The sequence below is a fragment of the Carcharodon carcharias genome, chromosome 8 (genome assembly GCF_017639515.1).
Source record: "Carcharodon carcharias isolate sCarCar2 chromosome 8, sCarCar2.pri, whole genome shotgun sequence".
Lineage (NCBI taxonomy): Eukaryota > Metazoa > Chordata > Chondrichthyes > Lamniformes > Lamnidae > Carcharodon > Carcharodon carcharias.
This window is the reverse complement of record NC_054474.1, coordinates 84614950-84640515: the sequence shown is the minus strand read 5'-3', so window position 1 is coordinate 84640515 and position 25566 is coordinate 84614950. Positions and strand designations below refer to the sequence as shown.

Here is a 25566-nt window from a genome sequence, read left to right as displayed (position 1 = left end):
AAATCCTGGCATTGAATTGAAGTTCAGGTGACTGTACATTGCTGGAGACAATCTTGACTTCAGAGAAAGAGATTCCTTACTGCTTCCTTCAGCAGTGTTTCCAGAGGATTTTTATTTTTCTCTCTGCTTCTGGCTTGACAAAACTAATTCTTAAACCTCCTGTTTATATATTCCAAGAAGGAATTTGATTGCCATGTCTTGCAGTCGTTATTGCCGAACAAGTATTAAAATTTTTGATCTTTCATCTCAAAAACTTTTGACACATTTCAAGATAGTAGAAACTAACAGGAGGTTTGTTATTTCATGCTCCACAGGGAGTTTTGAATGTCTGTTAGGTATCTGGCTGATTAGCAATTCCCATTGCCTTGACTGAATTACAGTTGATTAAAATCTTGCATTTTGCATTTTTAATGCCTTTCATTCAAGAGCCACTTTTTGAAATGGACCTTGACATCCCCAGCTGTGAAATTCCATGAGCAACATTCAGCAGTGCATTCTATACCATCGCCTTCCAGAAAAGGTCAACTTACAATTCCAAACATCAGATGACTCATGGCAGTAATTTTTGTTAAGTATCTTTTCTTGTATTTTTAAAAAAAACACAGTTCCCTTTAAACAGTTCAACATGTTTTTGATCAATCTCAGAGCAAGGGATCGCCCACTTAAGACAGAGATGAGGAGGAGTTTCTTCTCTCAGAGGGTAGTGAATCTGTGGAACTCTATACCACAGAGGGCTGTAGAGATTGGGTCATTAAGTATATTCAAGGCTGAGAGAGACAGATTTTTAATCAGTAAGGGAATCAAGGGTTATAGAGAAAAGGCAGGAAAGCGGAGTTGAGGATTATCATAACAAAAAAAAAAATAGCTGGAAAAACTCAGCATGTCTGACAGCATCTGTGGAGAGGAATACAGTTAACATTTCGAGTCTTCATCAGAACTAAGGATATATAGAAATGAGGAGGAATATAAGCTGGTTGAGAGAGGTGGGACAGGTAGAGCTGGATAGAGGGTCACTGATAGGTGGAGGCAAAGAAAAGATTGCCAAAGATGTCATAGACAGAAGGACAAAGGGGTGTTGACAGTGGTGATATTAGCTGAGGAATGTGCTAATGATGACATTAAGGGTAGAAAGCAGGACAAGCAAGTGACAGATAGCCCTAGTGGGGGTGGGGTGGGGGGAAGGGATCGAAAGAGGCTAAAAGGTAGAGATAAAACAATGGGTAGAAATACATTTAAAAATAATGGAAATAAGTGGGAAAAGAAAAATATATATAAAAAATATATATAAAAAAAATTTAAAAATAAAAAAATTATAAATTATTGGAAAAGGGGGATCGGAAAGGGGATGGGGATGGAGGAGAGAGTTCATAATCTGAAGTTGTTGTACTCAAAATTAAGTCCGGAAGGCTGTAAAATGCCTAGTTGGAAAATGAGGTGCTGTTCCTCCGGTTTGCATTGGGTTTCACTGGAACATTGCAGCAGGCCAAGGATGGACATGTGAGCATGAGAGCAGGGTGGTGTGTTGAAATGGCAAGCGACAGGGAGGTCGGGGTCATGCTTGCAGACAGACTGAAGGTGTTCCACAAAGCAGTCACCCAGTCTGCGTTTGGGCTCTCCAATGTAGAGGAGACCACATTGGGGGCAGCGAATGCAGTGGACTAAATTGAGGGAAGTGCAAGCGAAATGCTGCTTCACTTGAAAGGAGTGTTTGGGCCTTTGGTGAGGAGGGGGGAAATAAAGGTGCGAGTGTTGCACCTTCTGCGGTTGCATGGGAAGGTGCTGTGGGAAGGGGTTGAGGTGTAGGGGGGGATGGAGGAGTGGACCAGGGTGTCCTGGAGGGAATGATCCCTGTGGAATGCCGCCGAGGGGTGAAGGGAAGATGTGTTTGGTAGTGGCATCACGCTGGAGTTGGCGGAAATGGCGGACGATGATCCTTTGAATGTGGAGGCTGATGGGGTGATAAGTGAGTACAAGGGGGACCCTATCATGGTTCTGGGAGGGAGTATTATCAGATCAGCAATGATTTCATTGAATGGTGGAGCAGACTGGATAAGCCGAATATCCTACTTCTGCTCCTACGCCTTATGGTTTTATCTCACTCAGTCACAATTTCCCATTGTCATGGCACCACACAGCTACACAGTTGCACAGTGTAGCTCAGGAGTCCTACAACAGCTTTCACCTTTGAGTTTCATGGGTGTGATTATCATCAACAAGGCACGAACCCTCTCTCCCTCAGATCATTACAGTCCTGATACTGTTCCTTTTCAAAATTCTTTTTCAATCAACCAACTGATAACACCCCAGTTTATGTTTGGCCACTTTTGGAGAAACACCCCTCATCTTTAGCGTCTCTGAGCTATTCCCATAGCTTTCTATGTTTTAGACCTTATTAGCCAGCAGCTCACACTGTACTTCCAAGAGCTCCTGTTTCCTTTTCTGCCAAGCAGAAAAACTGTCCTCTTCCTCAGAAGGATTTGCTTCTTCTCACAACAATTCTCTGTGTTCTTCTTTCAATTCAATTCCATTCACTTTATTGTCCATTTGGAAACTCGTTTCAGGTACTTTGCTCATTCATTAAAAAATTACACGTAACTGGATAATAACAATAAAAATTTTAAAAATTACCCTATCACAGAAGCCTAACTTTAGTTAAGATATCCATTAAAAACTATTCCAATGCATTAAAATAATCACCCAGTAAGTCCCATCATGAGTGCATATCCTCATCCATAATCAAACTCTTGTTAAAAGTTCTTACCAAGAAGGACACAGGTGAGTTCAGGAACTGATTTGTTCTGCATCTGAGGAATTGTAACCTTTTCACTGAATGCATCCAACAGTAATACTGAGACAAAGGGCGATTCTCATTGCTCATGACACTCCTTACCTTCATCAAAATTCTTCAAGAGCACATTTCATCAAGAAAGATCTGCTCATGACATACACTTCCTGCCTGGTTCAAAAATCCCTGTACTCTTAAAGAGTCTATTTTCCTAAGATAATAGTACCAAGAGAGATATCCAAAAAGGAGATCCCCCTTAACTACAGCCATATAGAAGCGTTTCATAATTATGGGATCTACTCGAAAGGATTTTAATTTCTTGAGGTAGTATAATTGTGTATGTCTCTTGGCCACCATATCTGTACATTATTCCTTCCAATTCAACTTATCATCTACTTTGATAACTAGATACTTGTGTTAGTAACTATTTCAATATCACGCCATGAATCTTCATGGGAATAATATCATTAACTAGCTTTTTCCTAGTCTGTAACTATTTCTGTCTCTGCTTTCTCTGTGTCTGCACCTGTGCACTGATTGTCTTCACCTTCCAACTCCTCTGCTCATTGCTCTCCTTTGTGTCTGCCAGCTCATAGAATCACAGAAGTAATATAGCGCAGAAGGCCATTCAGCCTGCTGTGTCTGCGCCAGCTCCCCAAATGAGCAATTCATCAAGTGCCATTCCCCTGTCTTCTCTCCATAACCCTCCACATATTTTCTTTTCAGATAATAATCCAATTCTCTCAAGAATGCCTTGATTGAACCTGCTTCAACCACTCTCTCAGGCAGCACATTACAGATCCTAAGCACTCACTGAATGAAATAGTTTTTCCTCATGTCTCCACTGGTTCTTTTGCCAAATACTTTAAATCTGTGCCCTCTTGTTCTCAATCTTTACACCAATGGGAACAGTTTTTCCCTACTTTGTCTGAATGCCTGATAATCTTGATTACCTCTGATAAATCTCCTCTCAACCTGCTCTTCTTCAATGAAAAGAGACCTACTTTTCCAATCTATCTATGTACTTGAAGTTCCTCATCCCTAGAAACATCTTCGTCAATCTTTTCTGCACCTTTTCTCATGCTTTCACATCTTTTCTAAAGTGTGGCTCCCAGAAATGGATGCAATACTCCTGTTGAGGCTGAACAAGTGTTCTATACAAATTTAACATGAACTCAATGCCCCTGAATAAATCCTCGGATACTGTATGCTTTATTAACTGCACTCTTAACCTGTCCTCAATGCTTCTTTCTTAACTTCCTGTTGGTACTATTTCCAGGTCATGGGTTACTAAGACACAACCAGTATTTCTTATCCAAGAAAACGACAATTGATCCCTTTACAATTGATGCAAACTTTTAAAAGTCCTTTTCAAACATTCTTAAAAACAATTACAGATTCCACAGATATTTTAAGGAAATTTTCCTTACTGGCACTGTACTGCTTCCAGGTCAAATGTTATCACTTAGTGTACAAGTTGGTCCAGCATTTGGAGATCATTCCTCACTAATACAGGATAGATCAGCTAGCACCAGGAATAAAAGATCTTCACTCATATAGGACAGATCAGGGCCAGGATTGAGAGATCCTCACTCGCTGATCAAGGCTGGGATTGGGAGATTCTCAACTGATACAGGACAGATCAAGGCTGAGATTTGGTGTCATTCTATCTGAATCTGTGAACTGAATATAACTGGTGAATCACTGCCATACTGGAGGAAATTGTGTGTGTACAGTGGGCATTAGATTGGCTGGCTTGTGTGTCAAGTGTATAACAGCCTTATAAATCATGTAGACCTGTACAACCACTTATATTAGTATCTCTATTCTCATATTGTCCCTTCACAGTATTGTCCTTGTTTACTGCTAGGCTAATTGGTCAAAATCAATCCCAATAAATATATATGTTTTCACTAATGTCCCAGGCAACAACAGTTATGTTCTGATACAATTAGGATGCTACAATTGGCTGCTGTTCTCTGAATAGTGAACAATGCCTAGTAACCCCTGGTTGGAAATCCAGTGTGCATATGGATATGGGTACAAGAACAGGATCAGGCTTGATGATGATGCTCTCCACAACTGAATATAATTTTCTAACTTTCACCATTACCAATTAAAATGGTTGAAAAGCCACAGTGTGTCATAGTTCAGGGAGAGCCAGCATGGGTGGGAAAGAGGGTAAACAAAATACTCATGACAAAGGGCAAATATCTTTATGAAAAGTGAAAATAACCACAGGGTTTTTTGGAAACCTCCTCAGCCATAATCCTCACCTCCTTACACTTCCCCACCCCTCCACAACCAAAATAAGGAATTTAGTTAGAAAGGTTTTCCTGATAACATCAGGGTAAATTCAGTGCACCCAGCAGAGAGCGGTGCTCAGAAAATCAGTGTTGTAGTCCCATATCTGCTCCAGGTTGTCTTCAGGCATGGTTCTCAGCTGGGAACGCTGAACTTAACTCAATATTTCTGCGTATTGGTGGCAAGTTTTATATGTTGGAACATTTAACTTTATTCAGGCTAACCCAAGACTGGAGGGCTGAATGTCCATTCAGTCAAGACAAACATTTGCCATCATTATAACCTGATAAATACTTTGCTTAGTAATAACATAAGCTACGGATCTTCACAATCAGCTGCCCACAGGGTCCTAGAGAAAACTTGCTGAGCATATCAAATACTTTGACAGCAGCAGCCCATGTCAGGAGAAAGCCCATTCTAAATTTCTTTGAATTCCTAACAACGGATCCTTGGTCTGGTTTTAACTCACCTTCATGTCCTATAACGATCATAACAGTTACTGACATTTTTTACCACTGGGTTCAATGAAATGTGGTTTCTAAAGGGTGGGAAGAGAGGGGAACAGACAGAGTTAGGCCGCAGCCTTGATATTTGTAAAGAGAAAACCATTTGGTTTTGCAAGCCTCAATGGAATGACATGGCCACACATAGTTCAGGACACTGAGCAATGGAACTGTGTTTTTGATTGAACAATTAGTCTTAAAATGTTTAAGGAGGGCAGAGGTCATCCCTTCTTCAACATTATTTGATAAATTGCTGCTTGCAATTCACCGTGAACCAACCAGGTTTCAATTATGTGTAACAAGTAGCAGTATTGAAAATCAAGTAATGGGGATTATTGTGAGGCCTGGTTTCAATTTGTTTCTGTGTAAGGCGAGGCTGGGTCATCCCTAATGGAGCAACAAAAAGGGATTTTTACCCTCCTATCTTCTGCCAATTCCCAGCCCAGCTTAGAAGAGATTTCTCGGCACAGCCCAAAGATGAGAGAAATATTGAAGGGCAGCTTTCTGAGCATTTTTTTTTAAAGTATGCCTGGATTACAGAAGAAATAGCTTCAAGCCTGTGAAATCTTCATCCAAATGCTTAGTGTCCTGGCACCAACTGTTATGCACAGAGGAGGCACAGTGCATTCACACCACCTGATATAATAAATGTGATTTATTTGATGCATATTTGCACAGTCTTAACATCCAGCAGGCATGTGGTTGCATGCCACTTGAAGGTTATCCCAAAAGGATCAGCTCAGGATTTCTTTCTTCTAGAAGCTTTTCTGGAAGGATTTGATTGATTTCAAATTTCAGATGTACACAAGAGGCACAGTGGGTTCACACCGCATGGTAGAGACAGGGGAGGCAAAGTGGGATCACATTGGCTGGTAGATGCAGGGGAGGCATAGTGTAACCTTTCTTCATGACTCACATCGCTTTTTCCTGAGATCTCAATACTGTAACTTAGCTGTACCTATGTCATGACCTTTCTCTAACACAGCATCCAGAGCAGCATGTAGTCAATCAAAAGCTTATACAAATTTGACATCTCATGGGTATATTTGGACTCTGTAGTGCTCATGTTTTAGATGTTACAACGCCCCTTAAGTGTTAAAAATGGCATCTCAGTGCACGTACACACATCGGGTACCATATTTGTAAAGGTGTTTGCTTGCATGTAGAACAGGCATCATGACGTCAATCAGCATGCATTGTTGAGCACGACATTAAGGAGCATGAAGGATATCCCATCCCCACTCCTGGTCATCGGTGTTACAATATTCTATAGGGGATGATGTACAAGGTGCCAAAGTACATATTTACTGGCTTACACTTCTGCACAAACAAGTTGTTCCCAGACATAGATGGACTAGTTGGGCTTCCTTTTGGCATTGAGCAGATGCATAGAAGTTCAGAGCCATTGTCACCTTGACAGCCACAGGAATGCAGTCCTTTCCCAGGAGTGGAAAAATGAGCAGAGGTCACACAGAGCAGTACAAGCTGTCAGAAGGGGGAGGCTGGAGGAGGGGGAGAATGGGGAAAGGGCTCTTAGCAGGAAGCTATCTATAGAGGGTGTTCAGAGAACAGTCCACATTTTCAGTGACAACCTATGTTTGAGATATCTGTGATTCAATAAAGAAGGTTATCACTGAAACTGGTGTGTCCACAACCCAATCTCAGAGGAAGGAAAGGATTACATCGCCTGCAGCGGTCAAGATGCCTGTGGCTCTAAAGATGTATGTGTTTGGCTTCTGCCATACTGTGGCTAGAGATATAAGCAATACCTCTCAATTTTCAGTGTAGTGCTATTTAAGGGAGGTCATTGAGGTTACTATGGAGAGAGAGAGACACTTGATCTCATTCCTTCCTGCTGGAGACAAGCAGGTGGAGTGAACATGGTGGGTTTGCAAGGATTGCAGGCTTCCTCGCGGTGCAGACAGCCATTGGCTGCAAACACATTGCTTTGTGGGCGCTGAATGTCAAGACTGCCTTAAACTGGAACTGAAAGGGATTCCACTCGTTGTGAAGCTGATGTGTGACCACAGGCAGTGCCTCATGCAGGTAAATCCCTAGTATCCTAGTAGCAATCAGAAGGCATGCATTCTGAGCCAGTTCTTTGCACTACTGAATTTTAACCATCGTGACAAGCCAAGGGTTGACCACTGGTGCATAAGGATTATCTGCTGATGACGTGACTTTTGAATCCTATGTGTAATCCATGCACGCATGCACAGCAGTCATGCATTCATTATCATGCTTCCACAAGGGCTCTGATAGAGCAGAATACTGGTGTCCTAAAGCAATGATTCCACTACATCGGCTGCTCTGGAGGTGCAGTGCAATAGTCGGCTGAGCAGGTCACAAGATCTGTTGTGGTCTGTTGCATGCTACAAAATTTTGCCATCGTGAGGCAATGAGTCTTGCCACTGCCTATTAGGCAAGAAGCTGAGGAGGAGGAGGAGGAGGAAGAAGAGGTGGAGGTGCCACGGTTGTATGTTACATACTACTTTGCGTGAGATACCAGGAACCTCAACCTCAATTCCCCATTTATCTCCTTCCTTTTTCTCTGACACTGACCAACATATTGTCCTCTTTCCCACAATTCGAAAACAAAAACCAACACAAAATACACACTCCAATCCAAATTTATGAATGAAATCATGTCATAGTGCATATGAAAATAAACAAAATCACCCTTGTGCACTCTCTTAGTGTCTATTCTGTGGATGTCTTTGCCTGTCCTGATGCTTCTTTGCAGCTGCTCCAGTGGCTGCAGCATGGCTGGTGGAACAGCTGCTAACATTCCCTGGGGAGAGACTGCAGATGACCTTGCAGGACGACCTCAAACAGTTCGAGCCTAGAAGGCGCAGCTACAAACTGCGCCAACTGGGCCTGAGCAGTAGCCACCTGGGCTGGCTGGCTGAGCAGCAAGGGCTGTGATGTGAAATGGGTGGGAGCACAAATGCCATCTGGCTGAGAGGCCAGCAGGTTCATTCTCAGTGGAGCCACTGCCACACACCCCCCACAGCACAACACCTCAGCAACTCTAGTCATTTGTTGGAGAGCAGATTTCTGGAGTGCTAGGACAGCAGTCTGAGTATCCATTGAAGAACTCAGCATGCGGCTTTGTGCAGAGCTTGGAGCTGAGCCTTTCCAGTATGGAGTGGGCATTCACCTCCATTAGCAACCGATGGACCCAACCGTGATGGCCGAGGTCTCAGCTTCCATTGCAGTCAGAGTGCTGCAGTGGGAGTTCAGACTATGAGAAAAGAGGACTCCAGGTCATTACAACAAAACAGAGTCTCCTTTTCCTACCTTAGGATTCCATGGCATTTTTTCAGTATTCTGGGACCCCATTTTGGGCAACTGACAAACCCTTCAGGTCACCAGCTGTCCACCCCAAGAATGCTAATGAGCCCACCACCAAATTTGGCAATGGAATCTGCATCTTTGGGGAACATCGACCTCAAGCAAAATAAGTTTGAGCTGTTGGCACTGTGGGGGGAGAAAACATCCTTGTTTATCCAGTCAAAGTTAAATCTTTGATCATAGAATTATACAGCGCAGAAGGAGGCCAAATGGCTGAGTTGCAAGGATAATTCCTTTGAAAGTGAAATTGAAGAGAGATTTGGATGTGTATATTTGCATTTAAATAAGTTGCCTGTCCCCTTTTTAACAGATCTTTGTGGTTTGATCATTGATAAAACAGCCTAACCATTCTGATATTTTCCACTGACAGCAGTCCTGTAAGTCTGACAGTCCCCTGTGTCTCACAGAGACACGCTGAAGGTGATGCCCTTTGCTCTTGAGGGGCCACTTAACTCTTTCACCTTCCTGTGTTACCTGTTGTGAGAAGCGATATCCACATCCCCGGGCTAATCCAACACCCCACCATGAGGAAACTTTCTTTTTCCAGCATTGATCTAGTATAGATCTAGCATAGGGCTGAGTCAAGCCCAGCCAGCTGGCCCAGCTCCAAGCCCCCTTCTGGAACCTCTTATCTGTCAGTGCTTCAAGCCCGCTGAGAATTGTTCAGTTCAAAGTTTCATGAGGGAACTTCAAAGTGTTGTGGAGGTCAGACAGGCGATAAAGAAATAACATTGGCTTCACTCTCTGATTTATAAAATCTGTTAAAAGATTGTGGGTTGGGTAACATAACATTTCACACATAAAGGGCTCCTTTATTTATTTCATCTGTACTGTTCACATTTTTATTATTATTTTCTCACATTTACATTTTAAACCCAGTTTGGTACCTATGTAGTGGCCCTGCTTCGATCCAATTCCCCAGGCTAGGAGGACTAATGCTGGCTCACCATCCAACTAACTTAAGGGGATATATAGCAAGAAGGCTATTGGGAACATTTTCAGTGATTTCTTCTGTGGGATCTGAGTCAAATTTGAGCTCCTGAGAAAAAAAATCTGGGTCCGGAACTTTCCCCCTAAAACATCCCAGCATGCATTTCCCTGAGGGGTCACCAGGCCTGTATATAAGGAGCATTTGGGGTTGGTAGATGCTGAGACGTTGATGGAAAGTGGGTTAAAGGGCCTTGTGGAGATTCACATTCAACAGTATCAAGCCATTTCTGCAAAGGTTTATTTCTTACAAAGTACTGTTGCTGCTGATGGCCTCGGTACCAGTTATTATGAAGACATTTCTTTTCCGCTAACACTATTAATGTCACCAATACATTTCTCATGGGCAAGTTCCCTTTCTAAACTTTTTGGGGAAGACCAGCAGAAAAACAGCAGGTTGTTCAAGCCACCCCAGAACTGTTTCTGTGCCTGCCAGCTGGTTCTCATATCTATAGGTAAATGTGGTTGGCTTTCACAGAGAATGGTGTACAGTTTTCCAGTGGGCAGCAATGGTCCAGACATGTGAAGGCTTGATGAGTTTTCAAACACATTCTGATCACAGTGCGCCAATTCTGCTGAATAAGAAAAGTCAAGCCAAGGTGATTTAAAAGCCAAGTGTACCCCAACATGGCCACTCCCCCTAAGATGCTACCAACTGCATCCGAAAGTACTGGTGGCACTTGTCTGCCACACATCATGGGAATTCTTCCCCTTGAGACCCAGGCCAGCAGAGAAGCAGATGCGGATCTGTGCCAACTGCCGCAAGGTACCTGCAGCTCTCAAAAGAAGAAGTGTGGGGTTGGCACAGCCAGTGACAGTGATGGTCAGCTGTGACCTTCACCTACTTCCACCTCTTTGAGGCACGCTGTCATACAGTTCGATGAGGTTAGTTACATGGGGTGGTGAACAGAGCTGCCTCCCTGTCAGCTACCTCAAGCAACATCACCTCAAGTAGCCATCAAACAAAGGGTCAGGCGCTGGTCTGCACCATCGCTTGCCTGCGGAATCATTGCCTGTACATCAGGAACCTGGGCCTAGATTCTCTAGAGTTTAGAAGAATGAGAGTTGATCTCACTGAAACATACAAAGTTCCTGCAGGGCTCAACAGAGTAGATGCTAGGAAGGATGTTTTTGCTGGCTGGGGGTTGTCTAGAATTACGGGACGCAGTCTCAAAAGAAGGGGCAGTCCATTTAAGATGGAGTTGAGGAGGAATTTTTTCACTCAGAGGGTGGTGAATCTTTGGAATTCTCTAGCCCAGAGGGCTGTGGAGGCTCAGTCATTGAGTTTGTTCAAGATAGAGATCAATAGATTTCTAGATAGTAAAGATATCAAGGGATATGGGGATAGTGCAGGGAAATGGCATTGGGAAGATCAGTCGTGATCTAGTTAAATGGCAGAGCAGGCTCAAGGGGCTGAATGGCCTACTCCTGCTCCTATTTCCTATGTTCTTATGTTCCTTTTTCTCGATTTTTGCCCAACATGTCTTGACCCCATCTCTACCCCACTTTGGCAAAGGCTGCCAACAGGTTGAATTGCCTTTTAAGCCTATGCAGATGTTGTAAGGTGTTTGCCCTCCCTATTTTGTTATGACCCTTCAATTCTCCATATGCCTTTAAATGACAAGTACAGACAATTTTCTGGACCCACCACTAGGGTGTCTACCTGCACCCATCCAATTCTGTACTCAAGGGTGGGATTTTCTGGCCTTGCCTGCCACCGGGTCCTGCCAAAAGTCAATGGACCTTTGGCTGGGCTGCCAAATCTCCCACAGTAGGTCCCTCCACGACAGGATGACAGGGCCGGAAAATCCTGACCATAGCTTTGAATAAGTATGCAAATGCTGACATTGGTGAGGTTTGCACCTGTCTTTAACCATTTAACAGAAAGCTGGTATTTGCATTTAACTTATGCCTTTCATGTCCTCAGAACATCCCGAAGTGCTTCATAGCCAATGAATTTTTTTTGAATTGTCAGTTTTATTTGTAGGCAAACACAGCAGCTAATTTGTGTAATTGAGGAATGTTGGCCAGGACAATAGGAGAACTTCTGTGCTCTTGAAATAGTTCCATGGGATCTTTTTCATCTACCTGAACAAACATTTAGGCCTTGGTTTAATGTTTCATCCACCTCCTACAACATGGCACTCCCCCACTACTGCACTTACGTGTCAGCTTAGATTATGACCACATTAGCTTCCACTCCACCAACATCTAGGTTTTAAAATTTTCTTCCGTTCCTAAGAAGTCATTTTGGACTCCTAACGCTAACTCTTTTTCTCTCTCCACACATGCTGCCAGTCCTGCTGAGTTTTTCCAGCACTTTCTGTTTTTGTTTTAGATTTCCAGCATCCACAGTACTTTACTTTTATTCCAGCTTTTATGTGGATAAAGTGTGCTTTCATGTGTCCAACATCTAGAGACCGGGGGCTCAAGTAGAAAACCCTCATCACTCTTCCCTGGCATCCCAGAACTTTCTGGAATATATCATGTTACCATATGATTTCCACTTGTCTTCAGTAGGCAGGTTGTATATGTAATCTGTTAGACTGGAAATTTAGCATAGGGCAGGTAAATGATCAGCCTGCAGTGCAAACATGTCACTGTACTTATAAATTTTATCATTCTGCTCAATACCTTTAAAATAATTAGGACGATTTAAATGGAGAAAGATTGAAGAAAACTGAAGTACAGAGGGATTTCGTGGTCCTCGTGCATGAATCCCAAAAAGCTAGCACACAAGTATTGCAGGTAATAGGGATGGCAAATGGAATGTTGGCCTTTATTTCAAAGGGAATGGAGTATAAAATAGGGAATTCTTGCTAAAACTATACAAGACACTAGTTAGACCACATCTAGAATACGGTGAACAGTTTTGGTCCTCTTATCTAAGAAAAGATATACTGGTGTTGGAGGCAGTACAGAGAAGGTTCACTAGGTTGATCCTGGGGATGGAGGGATTTTCTTATGAGGAGAGGTTGGTTCGGTTGGACCTGTACTCATTGGCGTTTAGAAGAATGAGCAGTGACCTTATTGAAACATATAAGATTCTTAGAGGGCTTGACAGGGTAGATGCTGAGAGGTTGTTTCCTCATGTGGGAGAATCTAGGACCAGAGGACATAATCTCAAAGTAAGGGGGCACCCATTTAAAACAGGGATGCGGAGAATTTCTTCTCTGAGGGTAGTGAATCTGTAGAATTCTTTACCACAGAGGCTGTAGAGGCTGGGTCATTAAGTATATTCAAGGCTGAGATAGACAAATTTTTAATCAGTAAGGAAATCAAGGGTTATGGGGAAAAGGCAGGAAAGTGGAGTTGAGGATCACCAGGTCATCCATGATCTTATTGAATGGCGGAGTAGACTCGATGGGCCTAGGCAAAGACATCATCCCTGTGTGTCGCCACAGTGTTTGTGGCTTCCAGCAGTGGCCACTCTACTCTCTTTCACCCTTCCTCGGGTCTGTGTCTACTGGGAAATTCTCCTCTTGTGAGAAGCTGGCTGCCCAACAATGGCCGCAGGAGGCCTGATCCCTTCTAAAGACTAGGACACGTTCTGCCAGCCAACTGTCCAAATGAAAAGGGAGTCCAGAGGCAGCTCAAAGATTTTGTGCCTGTGAAGTTCAGGTAGTCAAGAGGCAGCCAGGTAAGTCAGGGATGAGGAGGGGAGTGTGAGGAGTGTTTTTTGGAGCAGGCAGAATGAAATGCGGGAGTAAGGGGCAGTGACTCATGAAGTAATATCAGAAGCAGGCCTAGGTTGTGCTTGACAGGGGCTACTGGAAACAAGGCATCCAGGAACTTACAAACATTTATTAACTATTAACAGGGACAGATAAGCACAAGGCTCCTTCCAGAGGCATCTCTCTCTGAGTCCTAGAGACACATGATCTGACATCACTGATGATGTACATTAATTATGAGCATAATAGCTATTAACCCTTGATACTATTTCTCCCCTCCCCCATGTCTTTCATTCTGCTCATTAAACTGCTCATTAACTTTTTACACATCCAACTCCTCATTCCCTACCCCATCACAGTCTCTTGTACCAGTGGCATCACCATGTTCTAGGCTCTCTTAGAGAACATGTAGGACATATGTTCTCCATATTCTTCCTGGAATACACTTGAGTCAGTGGACAAAGATTCCTGTTTCTGGTGTACAGCACAAAGGTGACGAACAGACATTTTCTCTGTTTCTTCTTCTTCTTCTTTGCATCCCCTTTAGAGATCACGCTGTTGCCTGCCCTTTCTAAAAGGAATGAGACTCAGTCAGCTTCTGGTAAGGTTTGTAGTGCTGTAGCAAGTCTGCAATCCCCTGATCCAACAATGTCATTGACTGGAAAAAGCATCCGTTGCTTAAGTACATTCAATGATTCCTGTACCCTGAATAAAGAGTTGTGCACTCCCAATGTCACATTCAAGAATAATCCACTTGAACAAACAGAAGAATGAAGATTATTCTCAAGTGGAGTTACTGATATTTCTGTCAATACTGTAGGATTTTGTCTTTCTGCTTGTGGTTGTTCAGCACCTGCACACTCTGCTATAACATCAGTGTGAGTTTGCTCTTCACCAGGTATTGGCAATTCGAGGGCTTCAACAGTGACAGCAATATCTGGAATAGAGCTGAATGTCACCTCGGGGTCTGTGGAAATATTGTGGTTTACTGGGTCAGCTTTTTGTTCTGCTGCCTCTACTAGATTCAGAGAAGTTACACTTCCTTGTACATCAGAAGTGTGTGTTAGATTAGCAGCTTGTATATCAACAGTTTCAGTCATTTCTTCTTCAGCCTTGACCTCAGAGTTTAGGGAGTCTGCATTTTATTCTGTACTCTCTCACTGGCCATTGTTAGAGCTTCTGTTCCTGGTTTCTCTTTGTGCCCGAATCAGGTTGCCCTATGTCACTGGCATTTTTGCTAGAATAGTCCGTGAGATTGGCATCCTGGCTACATTCACCAGCAGTATCTGGAGTATGATCCTCATCCACTCTCTCATCAAAAAGAAGCCTGAGGTCCAGAATTTCCTCCTCTGGCTGCTTACTGTCATCAGTTGTGGTCTGGCCTCCTTCTTCATCCGCCCTCTCCTCAAAGAATAATGCAAGTTCCAGAATGTCTTCCGGTGGCTGCAGGTGTGGAGCTTCCAATATGGAGACTAATTCAAGCTGTTCTGAGTCAACTTGAGTTTCCATTGCACCTGGTGCATAAAGAAGCTGCAAAGCTATACAAGCTCCTTTGCTTAATAAAGAGCAACCTTGATTATAGATTCATTACATCAAAGTGTGACAGTCATTTGGCATGGCATCTTGATTGGGGTGCCGCCTGGACCACGCGGTTGAATCGTAGATGGTTTGAGAAATTCAGGCTTCAGCCACGTATCGGATAGAATGGACACATCTGCACCCGTGTCCAATTTAAAAGTGGGTTTTTCAGCCATCAACTACAATATCCACACTTCAAAAGGTCTCCTCAGGTGTTGCAACTTCACCCAAAGACGGTACATGTTTTTCTTTGACATTTTCTATTCCCTGGATAGCGTTTGACCTGGTCAGTCTCCCTTGGAATTTTTGTGTAGGAGGCTTGCAGTTGCAGCATACCATTTCAAAATGATTGTACCTCCAGAAGGCATGACACTGTGCAGTGGCCTTTCTTCATTCTGGGTCTGCTTTTTAGTGGGTGCGCTGGTACTCCTATTGCTCACAAACCGGACTGAGTTAGTAGTCTAACTCTACAAAGGTTCTCGATTAAAACTTGGTTCTACTTCTGAAAATCAGCCTGTCTCGCTAATTGAACTGCCTTGGATAATGTTAGCTCTTTTCTGGGCTGCAAAAAAGTCAGCTAAGTCTTGTGAAGACTGAAATACAAATCGAAGGCCTTAACAACCTCTTCACAGGTTACTGTGTCCTCATTAACACCCTGTCTTATTAAAATGTCATTTGTGCAGCTGCCAATGGGATAGAGGAGTGTGCTGACCTGCTCTTGCTCAGACTTCTGTGCAAACCCTGAAGCAGTCCTGTTCCTGTTGAATCTGCAGTGCCAGTCTTTCCAGTGTGCTAGGTCAGGGCCTTGTACGTGGTCAAAAAAGTCGGGTAGGGGTAGGGTTTTTTCCATGGTCGTCTGTTACTTTAATCGGCTGTCCTGGGACCCTGTTTGCACTTTTCTTTTCGATTCCTTGCTGCAGTATATTTGATGGCTTTTCCTTTCTGACCACTGGCAGTTTTGTCAGGGATCCTTGCAAATCAGTTAGTTTACTGCTGCTACCATGAAGTAATATCAGAAACAGGCCCAGGATGTGTTTGACAGAGATTATTAGAAACAATCCAGGAACTTCTAAACATTTATTAACTATATACAACTATGAAAAGGGACAGATGAGCACGAGGGTCCTTCCAGAGGCATCTCTCTCTGAGTTCTAGAGACACATGACCTAACATCATTGATGATGTACATTAGCTAATGCATAATTGCTATTAACCCTTTATAACAACTCAAACTTTCTTAGTGGGACCCACTCCTGCTCCTCTAAACTCCACCAAGGTGGCTTTGAAATTATCAGGTTTTATCTAGCAGAGCATCCTGGACTCAATAAGACCATTAAAATCGTTTGACAGTCTGAATTACATCACGCTACCCCAATTTACATGTCTGACAAGTACCTGAACTGTTCGAGGAAACAACAATCAGTTGAGAAAGGTCTCAATTTTAACTCCTGTTCCACTCAGCTTCTGACAGCATCCCCGCCTTGTGCATCTGATCTCTCTTTTTTCCCCAGCTGTATCTTTCTTCCTTTGACTGTCTGCTCTCATCTCACTCAAACTCAAGCCTGGTTTCCTTTCTCTTTCCATTCCCTCTTTTCTTGGATTTCAATTTACTCTTCGCTTTCTGCTCCAAACATTTCCCACTCTCACAGCTCAGGGCCTTACTGCATGGACAGCAATATAACCATTGTGTCTCCTACCTTCATCCTCCCACCACTGCACCCCACCCCACCCCGTCCTGCCTCCAGAACAAAAGAGTCAAGAACAATAGCCTCAAACGGACATGATTGCTCAGGTGCATAGCAAATGAAAAGGGTTTAATAACAATTTGCAGTTATATGGCACCTTTAATGGTCTGCCTCTGAGCCAGAAGCTCCAGATTCAAGTCTCTCCCTAGGACTAGATGACCAAGGGACATGCATTCATAAGGTGGCCAAACAGGTTAAATATCAATCTGCAAATCCTTCCAACACACACCAATGACAGGTGGTAGGAACAGGAGAGATTCCTGGTCAACCATGTGATGGAAAGACATTGAAGCCTCTAACTTCACTATCCATAAATCAAGATTACAACATGCATGTAAAAAGTGCATGTTGCTGTAGCTGCTCGGATTCCCAGAGTGAACTCTAAGCATCCATCACCAACAACTTTATCGTAGTAAAAACATCCCAAGCTGCTTCACAGAAGTGTTATCAGACAAACCTTATCAGCCTTGAGATGTTGGGACAGGTGGCCAAAAGCTTGGTGAAAGCGGTAAGGCGTTTAAAGGAGGAGGGAGATGCAGTGATGTGAAGTGGTTCAGGGAGGGAATTGGAGAAATTGGGGCCTAGGCAGCTGAAAGCATGGATGTCAATGCCGGAGCAACGATAATTGGAGATGTCAAGAGGCCAGAGTTGGAGAAGCACAGAGATCTCAGAGGGCTGAGGGGGATGGGGGAATGGTTTAAGGCAGAGTTTTGGCCTCACTGCCTCTGTGTGACACAGGGTCCTGAGGAAAGTGGCAACTTGAATGTGCGTGTAGACAGCGAGCTCCCAATATTCAGCTTGCAGGAGAATTGGAATCTGAAAACATAAAGAATTAGGAGAAATATTATCATTGGATCAGTTGATGGGTGCAAGTGTTATGCCTGGCTTGGGAATTCTAAATCATATGAGGAAAGTGGAAATGATTTGATATATTGGAATTCCATTCTGGAATTATGTAGGAATTATACTTGGATCAGATCTGTAATTATCAGGCACGGTTTGAAGAAATAAATAATCGTGAAGAGAAAGCTGGCAGAAAAAAGAATTCTAAATAAAATCTTTGTTTTTTATTATTTGTTATCTTACTGATTTTATTTCCTGTATATTATTTTTTCTCTCTTTCCATTTCTTAAACAGCCCAATTCATTTTAGGAAGAAGAAAGAAACCCTTTTGTTTGAGAAGGCTTTTTGTTTTCCTTGCTACAGCTCAGTTGTTGGATGCATTTTCTGCTGCAGTTCTGTGCAATTGAGTGCATGGGTCGCCAGGTTGGTCCAGCCATTATGTCCCTGCTGCCTGGAACTCCACCTTGAAATTCCTTCACCTTGTCACCTCCTTTCCCTGTTTCCAGAAGCTGCTAAAAACAAAACCTTTTATTTGACCGAATGTGCTTTCAGTTCCATTTCCCCACCCCCAGCAGCTCCCTTTCACTTCTGTCCTCAGTGTTTGTTGTATTTCTCCATTCTGTATGGCACTTTTGCACTATTTTGTGTATGGGTAGTGCTGTGAAAATACAAATGGTCACTCTGGTCTGCGCTGAGTTTCCCAATTGACAGTAAAAAATGGTCCCAGCGTTCCTGGGTGGGAAGGACAGTGCTGTGGTTGCGGGGGGCCGGCTGGGCTGAGGTGGGGTGGGGCCGGGAGAGGGGGGCTAGTCGAATGCCATTCACAGGGCAAGTTTCCAGACCTGCCTGCTCTCTAACAATGTGTTGGAAAGTGAAAATGCACTGATTTAAAGTGAGGGACATAATTGGTGATGCTCACTTCAATTGAATAGGACTACCAGCACTTATGAAAGTACAAGAACAGGCTAAGTTGGCACTGGTTGCAGAAAGGAGAGAAAATGTGAAGTAATATTGAAAGAAAAGCAATTAACTGCACTGATTTGGGCCTTTTGTCACAAAGTGCCAGTCGTTATTTCAATCTCAATTTCACCACCACCCCGCCGCTGCAAAACAAAGATAATCCATTAACAAACTATGTTCACAAATGATTCATTCATGTCTTAAGTGAAAATAAGAGGTTGCTGTTTGGAATAAGCTGGTAATGCAACAGGAAATGATTTGAATAGATGTGATGGTGCAGCAGCGTCCAAGGTACACACTTGCCAGGTCTCTGGCATAGGAACATTCCAACATAAACGCAGCAAAGGAACCTCCAGGGAAGGAAAGTCAGAACTGAGAACGCAAAGAATGAGGCGCAAGGGAGGAAGAGCACGGGCATCGGCACATCCAAGAAACACAGGCTTGAAGCTGAAATCCATTTCAGTAAAACATCACATGATGTTTTCACTTTCTGTTAACCTTTGCCCTGCTGAATAAATAAGGAGTGTGTATGGAGGGTTGGCACGGCAAATGCTGTGAGAAGCACTTTCTGATCCAGGATAATGTATCACAGTTGTGTACAAAAATGTCATTTTTAAAATTTTTTTTAAAAAAGGGGAATTGGGTGGGTGGTCATATTCAAGTGTGAATGATGCACTTTCACCTCCAGTAGCTATGTCTAAATGCAAAGCAGACGGAGTGGGTTGTCTCTGATTGAAACGAGGCACAGTGGTCTGTTAGGACCGTAAACACCACCAATCCCAATAAGGAGCTGCACTCAGTGAATTGGGCCTCTAGTTCTGTGATCCTCTCACTGACCGGTACTCCCTCCTAGAATGGGAGCTCCATTGGGAGCACAGTTTTGAAAGACCAGGAAATCACTGCTAAGTAGAAACCCAAAATCTATAGGCACCACTGTCCTTGTCTTCTCTTCTGCTATCACAGAAATTACAACATCACCATTCAACCTGCAAATACAGCACAACTATGCAAATACATTCATATATATATGCAGCACACATACAGGCCTTCAAATGCACACACATTCAAGCACACAACCTTACACTGAATCTCACGCACACACAGACACATGCATCCACTCACAAGTGTACTCAAGCAGGAACAAAGACTTCTGTCTCCTATTTTGGGACTGGCTGGCAGCGTATTGATGCTGTGTGCTTTTGCATTTAGGAGCTATAGGCTCAAATTGATCTTAGATAGAGGGAAAGAAGGACTGTTTCACACTGGTTCAGAGTGGTTGGTATGTGTTATAGGACAATGATGGGTGATGGTACCTGTAACCTTTGATTGCTGCTGTCTAATGTGGAGTTGAGGCAAATGGCCAAACAAGGGCAATTCAGAATGTACTACAATAACTGTTCTTTAATTACAGCAGTGTGGAACACGTTAGATGCATGTTATACAGGATACATGATATAGTACGTGGTACATTGTGATGGTGGGTAAGTTTTAGTTATGGACCGTACTGGAGACTTATTCCAAAGAATGGGAATGGTTTCACTGTGTTTGCCCACTGCTCAAGTGCCTGGTGGGATTCAGTTCTAGCACAAGAGCTTGGGAACTTCCATGTGGAGTGGAGTGTGTGACAGCTTAGCATACAAGTTATATGCAAAGAGTGGCAGAGGTTTGGAACTCTCTTCCACAAATGGCAACTGATGTTCAATCAGTCGTTAATTTTAAATCTAAGATTGATAGATTTTTGTGGGGCAGAGGCTGGTCTTTGGAGTTAGGTCATGGATCAGCCATTACCTAATTGACTGACGGAACATGCTCAAGGGGTTAAATGGCTCCTCCTGTTCTTATGAGTGAGGATTTCGGTTGATATGATGACCTGACATGAGTCATTTGGCAAATTTCAAAGAACTTCTGGATCGGGTGAAGGACATGATTTTCTGAAACTAACCCATTTCCTATTGTGTCTCAATCCACATTAAATAACCACCTGTATGAAGTCAGCCACTCATCTGCAGTTGGGCCTTTCTAAAGCAGCCTATAGAGCTGACATGAAGTTACCCTAGCCTGAAGCATTGAAAGATTATGGCACATGCCCTAAGGCACCATTAACTAATAATAACTAAACAACAATAACTATGGCTCAGTACAGCAATTGAACACAAAAGGAAATTAAATTTTTAGGTTGTTGTGAATATCAATGAGAAACTCTGTATCCTGAGGTACCCACCTGTTGCTGAAGGCCTCAAGCATACCAGTCAACACTGTATATTCCCTGTCCAGGACCACACGGGCATGGATAATGCCACTAAAGAGAAAAGGGATTAAGCGACCATGCCACCCTCCCCCTCACCCGCACAACTCCCAAACCTGTCTATCCTGGACCAATAGGTTCCTGGTTTTCCAAGATCCAGGAGCTGTCAGAAGGTTGGAAGAAACTGGAGAGCTGAGACACTTAAAAGAGTTGATTTCATTTTATGACCATCCCTTAACGTTTCACGCTAGCTTCCATTTGTACCATCACTGACTGCTGACTTCTCTTTAATGTCTGTGTTCAGGACCTCCGAGGATTGCTAAGAAAGTGATGAGCCGACAACCAGTGAAGCTCGGCCACACGGTCAGGCTGGCCTGTCCAGTGGAGGGCGACCCTCCACCGTTGACCATGTGGATCAAAGATGGCCGCACCATCCACAGCGGCTGGACAAGGTTCCGGGTTCTTCAGCATGGTCTCAAAATCAAGGAGGTGGAAGTGGAGGACGCGGGAGTCTACGTCTGCAGAGCAACGAACGGTTTTGGCAGCATCCATCTCAACTATACCCTCATCATCATCAGTAAGTACACAGATGGCTTTTGTCCCCATCTTTTTGGAATAGTTTGTTCTTCTTTCAGTTCTGTTAAAATTCACACACTTTGTCAGGTCCTGGTGTAACCTCTTACACAATGCTTTACATTTTCTATGGTATCTGCAAATACTTGCACTGAAGGACTTGGAAAAGAAAGAACTTGGATCTATATAGAGTCTCTTTTTCTTTATCCATTTGTGGGATGTGGCCGTAGCTGGCTAGGCCAGCATTTATTGCCTATCCTTAGTTGCCCTTGAGAAGGTGGTGATGAGCTGCCGCCTTGAACCGTTGTAGTCCCTGCGGTGTAGGTAAACCCACAGTGCTGTTAGGAAGGGAGTTCAGGATTTTGACCCAGCGAAAGTGAAGGAACAGCGATATATTTTCAAGTCAGGGTGGTGAGTAGCTTGAAGGGGAACTTCCAGGTAGTAGTGTTCATATCTGTCTGCTACCCTTGTCCTTCTGGATGGTAGTGGTCGTGGATTTAGAAGGTGCTGTCGAAGGAGGCATGACGAGTTCCTGCAGTGCATCTTGTAGATGGTACACACTGCTGCTACTGTGCGTCGGTGGTGGAGGGAGTGAATGTATGTGGATGGGGTGCCTATCAAGCTGGCTGCTCTGTCCTGAATGGCGTCAAGCTTCTTGAATGTTGTTGGAGCTGCACTCATCCAGGCAAGTGGACAGCATTCCATCACACTCCTGACTTGTGACTTGTAGATAGTGGACAGGCTTTTCGGAGTCACGAGATGAGTTACTCACCACAGGATTCCTAGCCTCTGATCTGTTCTTATAGCCGCAGTATTTATATGGCTAGTCCAGTTCAGTTTCTGGTCAATGGTAACCCCCAAGATGTTGATAGTGGGGGATTCAGTGATGGTAATACTATTGAATGTCAAGGGGAGATGGTTGGATTCTCTCTTGTTGGAGATGGTCATTGCCTGGCACTTCTGTGACATGAATGTTACTTGCCATTTGTCAGCCCAAGCCTGGACATTGTCCAGATCTTGCTGCATTTGGACATGGATTGCTTCAGCATCTGAAGAGTCATAAAAGGGCTGCATATGAAGAGACTGTTAATTATTTTAAGAAAATTAGTATTTATCTGCAGATATCAATGCGATATATATTCCTGCTTATTGCCGCATGTAGAGAGCAGGTGCACTGTGGGAATAGGAGCTCAGAGAAAGCAGGAGCCCAGTGAAAACCTGAAGAGAGTATGACAAGCAAAAGAATGAAGAGAACAGGAGCATGGAGAGAAAGAACTCACAGAGAGAGCAGAGCATGGGAAGGAGGAGGGGCATGGGGGAAGTACTAGAGAAACAGATAGGGAGATGGAGCACAGGATGAGCAGAAGAGGTCTACTGCTCACTCGCTTAATCTTAGAAGTGCCTTGGGTGCTTGTCCATGACACCAGCCTATAAGGGTGGTCCTGCATCACAGACAGCCTAGACTGGCACTGTAGATCTCCAGGATTCCAGGGACTGCGGTTTAAGAGCCACTGGTATAAATAATAAATTATTATAAAAGTGAATAACCAAAATAATTTAAGGTGATTGCCTCAATGAGGTGTTAGTATGTACGCCAGCAAGTGTTCCAGGGCAGAAATCACAAGGTATCCCTTTCAGTCAGTAGCCTTGTTAGACTGAAGCACATGGTGTAGAATTGGAACAACAGTGTTGCAGCTCTCCCCACCCTGCCAAAGTGTCACCTCTTTCTGGGGCATGCCAGTTCCATGGGTGCCTGCCATTCCCTACTACCTCAGCCAGGTGCCCATCATTCATTTGTGACTCTCCCCATTTGGGTGGGCACATTATTTGACTGCGGAGACTCACCCAGCACCTAAATGTGCACATACTCTAATCATACTGGATAGCAGTCAGGAGCTTAATGTCTCCCTAGCCCAAAGGCATTGAAGCTGTAATCAATCCTTGAGGTTGAAAATAGGATTTATCTGACCATACAATTATAGAATGATGTAACACCAAAATGGACCATTTGATCATGAGGTTTATGCTAGTGTTTTTCTCCCCATCATCCATCCAGTTAAACCCTATCATACTACTCTCTCCAATACCCTTCAATAAGTCCGTGCATTTTGCAGACAAGAATCTTTTTATTGAGAGGGAAAGGCACATGTACTCAATTTTATTGAACATTATTATCTTATTGACACTTTGGAGAATTATGAGTTTTCTTTACCTGCATAACTTTTATCTCAGTTCTAGTAGATGATCTATTAACCAGGAGGAAGAGGTTTGCATTAATATTCCTGGGCACCATTGTGTGTCACTTAGAAGAAAGATGAAACGGGCATTACAAAAATCATTTTTGTTTCCAATTCTATTCTGCATTTTCATTTAACACTACCCCCTGAAACCTTCACACCAATTTATGTGCATTTCAAGGGGCCTGAAGACAAATTCCCCCAATTAATTTCAAACATTGTTATGCTTTAGAATTGATAGGAACATAGATACAGGAGTTTTCCCATGTACAACAGGTTTATTTAAAAGAGTTTTAAAATATATCTGCATTCACAAATTGTCTGTACTCAAGCTTTCAGCTCAGCTTCTAGCAACTTACTGTGGTGCATCTGTTTATACTTTGCTCTGAGTCTACAGCCAGGCTTAACCAATCAAGCACAGTGAGCAGAGATCAGTTACCAGACTCACGTAATCAAACACAGACCAAGTGAACACTACATGGACCTTAACTTGTTTTGCCCATCTATGTTCCACATATCTTGGTACACTTAGCAAACAAAAATCTATCGATCTCCATCTTAAAAGCTCCAGTTGACCCCAGCATTCACAATTTTTTCTGGGAAAGAGTTCCAAATTTCTATTAATCCTTCTGTGGAAAAAGTGTACCTGAATTTCCGAGCTCTAATTTGAAGATTGTGGGTGGAAAAATGTCATGGTAAATGAAGATATAGAGTTAAAGAAAAAGCAAATATGAAAGACACGCAGCAGGAAGGAAAGAGAAAAACCCAGCTTATGAAAAAGTGAGAGAAACTACAGATAAAAAGAGAAAATAAAGTCAGAGAGAAGCTATAGATAGGGAGGGAAAGAAAAAGAAAACTGCAATACTGTGAGTGTGAGATAATAGCACATGGGTAGAGAGACATAAGGGGAGGGCAATGAGAGAAGTATCACAAATTCACAGAGAGTGAGTTTATTCTTTGTCAAGCACTCGTGTGTTACCCTGTCAAGGCGTGAATGAAGTTGTAAAATATGGAAGCAAGTTAATTTTGCTGCATTGGACTGCCCCGCCTCTTCTGCACAGATTTTCATCCATGTTCGCAGACTATCCTCCCACGAATGCGGGTCATCCACATCAGTCTCCGATGGTCAGCAGGTTTACATTTGTTAAGCATTGAAGTGAGCTAATGATTCAAGATAGGTGTGAGACAACTGTGCTTGCATCCCTTAAAGAGTTAATAGGGCAAGAATACGTGAAGAATTAATGTTATTTTTCCCTTACTGGGTGAGGATGGTGGTGGGAGACAGATTTATTCAGACAGAACTATCTAGTATTAAAAGTGGAAAAGGAAGCAAGCTTTTAAACAGATTTTCAAGTAACAAAACATCTTGTATTTGTGGATTTATCTTCTCCTGTTGGGAACATTTCGGCAGTGATTTGCACAACTTTGACTGACAGCCCAGGGAAGGAAATGGGTGCACTCAGTCCTCAACCTTTTCATTCTTAAATTGTCCCCAGAGCCAAATTTAGGGGGAAATAGGCTGAAATTCTCAGCACATTTACTGAAAGTGGAACAAGTTTTTCTTTTCAAGCAATGCTTGTGGAGTGGGAAGGATCACAGAAAGTGGGCTTATGTACTTCTTTTTTGCTCAGTAACTGTAAGTTCTTGGGGTAAAACTGCAATTAAAGTTAATCATCTTCAGTGTTCCGACATCCCACTGTCTGCTTTAATCTTCAGGCTTTTAAAATCATTTTCCCTCTCTTTTCAATCTTGGTGAATATCTTGACATGTGTGGGCCT

At 43.2% G+C, this 25566-nt stretch overlaps 1 protein-coding gene across 1 annotated transcript in view; it reads left to right on the top strand.

The window, feature by feature from the left end:
- The window catches only part of LOC121280736 (fibroblast growth factor receptor-like 1), a 150780-nt gene that overhangs the window by 40577 nt on the left and 84637 nt on the right, over positions 1-25566 (top strand). The window contains exon 3 of the mRNA XM_041192870.1: positions 21283-21555. Within this exon, the coding sequence (XP_041048804.1) occupies positions 21283-21555 (273 nt within the window). The remainder of the gene's footprint in view (positions 1-21282; positions 21556-25566) is intronic.